Here is a 6,000-nt window from a genome sequence, read left to right as displayed (position 1 = left end):
GGTTAGGATCTGTATAGTTCTGCATATGTAAGGTATGACCAGTGAATTTGTCCGGAATATCTCTTTTCCCCAAGCACTTTCATGTGGACCTAACCACAGCAGAGTCCTAGGGCCTCTTCAGAGGTATTTAAGACCTCCTGCCTCATCTGATATATGGTCCCTTATGCTTGTCCCCTAAACCCTCCGATTTCTGCATCAGCCCTCAGTTCTGAAGTGAAATGGATCTTCTGTGGCAGGAGGGAATGTAAGAGGCTTTAGGGAGCATTAGCCAGCACTGCATGAAAAAAAATCGATATTCAAATTCTGTAATGTTTGAAAGAGTTGAGCACATAGGCAAAACGAAAGAAGTAGGTAGGTCATGCATATGCGTGTATTATGACAATCTTTTTCAAGTAGTTCTGTCTTGTTTCTCTTCACGTAATCTTTTTGTATGTCATTTTCAAACAAATTTAAAACTGATGTGGCACAACCATGACAGTCACTGTGGGTGAGGCTGGCACTGTTCCATCTAGCAAGCAGACTCGTACTACCTGAGCTAGCCAAGTGACTGACAACAGTAATAAATTTGTCACACCAATGGGTAACAAACAGAAGCAGCACATGCTTTGCTGGAAGGTGTTGCAGCTGTTTGCCCCACGTGAGGAAACCCTGGTCTTTGTGCTCCCAGGACACCTGGGCTCCATCCCGGGTCTCTTGACTTCTGACGATGCTCTGCTCTTCCTGTCCTGTCTCACCTGCTTCTTTGAGTACTCAGTGCCTTTCTTGTTTTAATACACTTCATCTCTCTCCTTCTTTAAGCTCCCATTTGTGAATCCATTTTATCTGTCTCATGCTTCCAGTCATAATTTCTCTCTCTGAACTCCTCCCTGCTTGTTGTTTCCATCTCTCTTCCAGCATGTGCTATGTCTCAGTGTTGTTTATTTTATTATATCTGACTCCCTTCCCTGCACTTCCATTCCCTTCTCCTAGTTCTCTCTTGTGTATTTTTATTTTGATGATCCAGTCCTGTTTGACTGGCTATTTGTTTCTCTCCGTAAATCTCAGGCCCAAACTCCCTGCACACCAAGTCCAATCTCCCCTACTATCAAGTTCCCGGGGAGCTCCCCAACCTCTCCAAGATGTCACCTTGTTCACTCTGGATTCAGTTTAGGCAACTTCTTTGTCCTGTCTGCCCAGAGAAGCTGTGGATGCCCCATCCCTGGCAGTGTTCAAGGCCAGGCTGGATGAGGCTTGGAGCAACCTGGTCTAGTGGAAGGTGTCCCTGCCCATGGCAGGGGGGTTGGAGCTAGATGGTCTGTAAGGTCCCTCCCACCCCAAACCAGTCTGTGATTCTATGATTCTATTTGGCCAGAATCAGCACAAGAAAGGAGGACTGGGGAAGAACAAGTGTAACCATTAATTTGGAGGAACAGTTCTCGCTTCATGTAGCTGAAGCAGGACCTGACATAGTTCATAACAGCACTGCCATAGAAAGTACTATTTAGCCGCAGACATGAAGTTATCCAGGAAGAGGAGACTGCAGAATTAAAAAAAAATCTATCAGACATGGAAATATCAGGGTTTTTAAATTATCAAGGACATTTTACTAAAATTTGAATAGATTCTCATTCAAATGAGAATTCCTGCCATGTGACTCTCTTCTTTACAAATTTCAGATCTCACTTTCAGTACCTCGTAGCACTTTAAAAGCTGTCAGCATTTCCAAGCCTGGTCAAGATGATGAACCCCTGCATTGTCTCATCCTCGACACACAAAACGTTTTGACTGCTTAGGCAAGTCATACCAAATCACTCAAAACAGAACATTTCAGCCTAAATTGGTTTAAGGTTGGTGAAGCTGCAAACAGTTGTAAACAGAGGCATATGGTGAACATTGCTGTACAATCTCAGTGCAGTTTGATATAAACCTCCATGAATGACTTCTCTGTGTATTCATGGGTGCTGGCAGCTTTCCCTGGTAATGCAAACCCCGGCAGTGCTGTGCTTAGGAAACTTTTTAGCACAGAGCTTGGGCTGTCCTGCCATTCTCCTGTATCCTGGAACTCCTGTCCTGCTCTTGTTGTCCCTGAGAAAGTGTGCAAGGGCTGTATTTTTCCCTGGTTTCTTGGAGGGATGATAGCTGATAGCAAAGTGGGTGGGAAGGGACAGGGAGAGAAGGAGTAGATGTGAATTGCAACACAAATAGTTGTTGTAGCAAGACACGAGTGGCTTGATGGGGCCAGAAGGAGAGAATCCATATCAGATAGAAGGAGGCATCCACAGAGGGGATATATAAGCAGTTTTTAGCAACAACTTCCTCCAATGAGTTTATTTCTTAGGAGAGAAGTAAGACAAACTACATAGTTTGCTGATCAGCCTCCCAGTTGGGCATGTGGCTACTTGCAAAACTGCTTCTGGTGATAACCTGGCAAATTCACTCCCTTGGTTCACACAAACAAGGAAAAAGGCTGCTATCAGAAGAAAATCAGGCAGGCAGAAGAGCAGACATCAGGGAGCTGAAAAGTGTAATATGCTAGAGTCAGTAAAATGAGCTCGATGCGCAGGAACACTGGAAACCCTGCTGGCTAACACAACAAACAACTCAAAAGCCAAATTCCTCCCTTTTCTGAAGTTGTAAGGAAGGAGAGGCACACAGAGCCCAGAGCTTATGAGATGTCTATTCTCATGCACTGGAAGGAGAGTGGTCATTCCCCAGGCTCTAACCTGTACTCAGCTGGAGCAGAAATCTACCTTGTAGCGCAGTGCTGTGGACCCTCTCTGACTCTTGCTCCTCGGACCAGACACAGTAGATCGACCTGGCCAAGGGTGTGCCGCAGTGTGGGTGTCTTTAAGTAAGGGGTAGGCTGTGGTGCTGTATCTCTGGCTGAGGGTCCTAGCTGTGCTCTACTCCTGGACTCAGGGTGCTGGGACTTTCTTTCCCATCAAACGGCTGGGAAAAGTGCTGTCTTGTATCAGTGGACTCTAGGTATAAGATCTGAAAGTGCAAAAGTATTTCTAAATCTATTAATAAAGAGGCAGGTAGGAAGGGGATCTAATGGCAAATTCCCCTGCTAAGCCTGTAGCTGAGAGAGTGATCCTTCAAGGGACCCTTGATGTGCATTTGCTACACCAGCAGTTATTCCCAGAGTGCTCAGATCCTGTAGGTATGAATGCTTTGATTTAGGCACAAGGGGCCATTCCTGAGTTGGGGTAAAAGCAACTTATCCCCAAAGATTTGTATCCCCAAAGCTTTGCAACACTATATTAACTGTGGACATGGACCAACATTTGGCTGGTGGTGGAATAATCATACATACTTGATTGCCACTAATTTGGGACAAGTGTGTTCCTAAGCTGAGTGATTAATGTGTTAGGTAGGTCAGTGCTTGATCTCTCATAAATCATCATTGAACTTCACTAGTAATGGCAGTGGAGGTCCTCTCCTTACGGTTATTTATAAGCTGTAAATGGACTGGATGGACATCAGATATCTGGTTTTTTTCTGAAATTCAATGAAAAACAATTCAGTCCTACTCATTAGAAGGAGGTACTTCACTCCATTTTCTTTCCTCCTTATGAATTCAGAATGTGTCAGTGCACATGACATGACAGACCTCCTAGTAAAGTAGCTAACACTTGGTCATGGTAACAAAAGGATGAGACACCAGTGAAAGCAAACACTTGATGGAGGTATGGCTGACATTTAACATTCCCTGACCTTAAACTGAAATAAAGTCATGTCACCTTGTTGAACTACATTGAGTTCAGGCCCAAGATTCCCATCTATATAGATATTTTTCTATTTAGTTTTTATTCTGGCTACCTTTTTTTCCCCTTCCCTTTTGCACATGTCTCTTACCATTTATAGTAATTGAATAAAGATGATTGTGTATAAATATTAGTGAGGGGGGCAGCAGCTTGTGTTTCCACATATGTGCATGGGAAGTCATGCTCTCATTCTTGCTCCCCAGGGAAATGTGGCATTAGATGAATGTTGGTTGGTCCTTACTAACTGTTGATGTGTGGATAAGATTTCTAGCCAGCCCTTTTGGCTGCTCAGCTAGGCTTGTCTGTAGGAAATATTCTAAATAGTGGTGATGATGATGATGAAGTCTCTAAAACTTCTGTTTTATTGCAAAGGTTTCAGTTGCAACTCCTGGCAACCTGGGGCTGGAATTCCCAAGCTGACATTGCTATCGACAACATCACATTTGGACTGGACTGCTTCACTGACGGTGAGCCACAAAGGTTGCAGAATCCCTTAAAGAATTTGAGTAGCGTAATCAGCATCCCACAGATCCAAGACACGCACGCTCTGTTTCCCCCCCAGAGTACACGTGGATTGTTTGTGTTAGTTTTTACAGCACAATGCCAGTTTATCTCAGACCTACTGAAGATTGCTAGTAGAGGTGATTTTACAGTGTGTCAGAGTCTCATAGTGCTCTTTGTTTCTCTGATCTGGGATATCCTGTATCACATAGTTGAGACCTCTCTGCGTGTTTTGGCAAGAAACACTGGACTTGTTCCTTAGCCCCTAAATGGAAGGATTACATCAGCAGTTCTTTAGCAGTCCCTGCTGACCTATGCACCCTGGCAATTGATAGCTGAAGGGAATTTGTGGAAATCAAAGGGGAAAGTCGCCACCTCTATTAGTGGAGGAACAGAATAAAAAGAAGGAATAAAGTGATTCCCTGGCAGTATAGTTTAGATTATTGCAGCCAGTGTGTTTCAGACTGCTAAGAGGTACATCAGCTGTCACTGCCAGGTACGTAGCCCGAGTGCTCTCCTTTGCTTCATTACTGTGAATGTGACTGATGACAATGTGTTCCGCTGAAAAATGGAGCCAGTGCTACCCTCTGAAGCATGTTAGCGAGGTGGATTTTCTTAGCAGACAAGCCGAAAGGGGTTGGATACTTGAACCACTTTCAAATATTAGAGACTGCCTTCTTTTTGCTCCTGAAGAAAAGACCTATACGCTCTGTTATAAATCAACTGGAGAATTGTGACTTCTGTTGCAAACAAAATGTGCATCAGTGGTCCTGGGCCACTCTTCATGTGTCATCACATTCAGTATGTCAGCATTTAGGGTAATAACATGTCCCTGAAGAGGCTAGCTGCAGCCTAACATTACATGTGGGAAGGCTTATGTCAAAACAAACATGTTAAAACGTTCAGCAACAAGAGCCCCTGTTCCCTTCCACCCTTATCTGTTTTAGTCTCCTGTCCTCCATCTCTTTGTCCTGTGGGCACGGAAACCACCCTGCTATAAAATGCTGAGCATCCACATTTTCATTTGAAATTAAGAGGAAGAAATGTTCCTTGATGGTAACGTCATTTGTTCACTTCAGCTCCCAAACACTTTGGGACCTCCATGCTAACACGTTGGTTTGAAATCTTTTGAGGAAACTGAAGGGAGTGGTTCCGGATGTGCTTGTGCCAGCTGATGTGCACCCAGATGCTGGAGTTTACTGCCCTCCTGAGAGCAAATAACAGACTCCAGTTTACCCCCAGCCAGCTGGCTCTGGTGTAGGGATGTATCCTTTGGCAAATAGGTGGGGCTTAAATGCCACCGCAGCAATCTTATCAGAGCTTGTCCATTAGATCGCCCAAGTTAGTCCTCATTTTCAATTAGTATAAATCGCACTGATGTCCAGGAGCAGCTGCCACTTACCCCATCAGAAGGTGTGACCCGGAGATGTGTGACTCATGCAGAAGAAAGACATCACAAAGGAAACAGTTTCTCGGAAGCCTTGCACTTGCCACTGTTCCTTGAATCCTCTTTGGAAATTGATGTTTTCTCGCCTCTGAAAGCAACCCCCTGGCATTTATCTTCTCATGACTTTAATTCAGTTAAGTTGCAGAGAAACCCAGCAGCTCTGCTGTGTTTTCAGTAATGAAATTATTTCTCCCTGGCAAGAAGAGGTTTCAGATGTCAGAGACGGAGCCGATTAAGATCCAAGCAGTGAGTCCTTTGCATGAGGGCAGCAGGAAGGATGTATGGCAGGAAGGAAGAATTCGCTGC

The 6,000-nt window shown here is 44.5% G+C and overlaps 1 protein-coding gene across 1 annotated transcript in view; it reads left to right on the top strand.

Moving 5' to 3' along the window:
• Positions 1–4,038: 4,038 nt before the first annotated feature.
• LTK (leukocyte receptor tyrosine kinase) overlaps positions 4,039–6,000 on the top strand; it is a gene marked incomplete at its 5' end in the record, with an annotated part of 29,581 nt that continues 27,619 nt past the window's right edge. Inside the window, 1 exon segment of the mRNA XM_010158238.1 lies at positions 4,039–4,213. Within this exon segment, the coding sequence (XP_010156540.1) occupies positions 4,039–4,213 (175 nt within the window).

This window comes from Eurypyga helias, unplaced genomic scaffold, assembly GCF_000690775.1.
Source record: "Eurypyga helias isolate BGI_N326 unplaced genomic scaffold, ASM69077v1 scaffold2979, whole genome shotgun sequence".
In the NCBI taxonomy this organism is placed as follows: domain Eukaryota; kingdom Metazoa; phylum Chordata; class Aves; order Eurypygiformes; family Eurypygidae; genus Eurypyga; species Eurypyga helias.
This window is presented reverse-complemented; position numbering and strand designations above follow the sequence as displayed.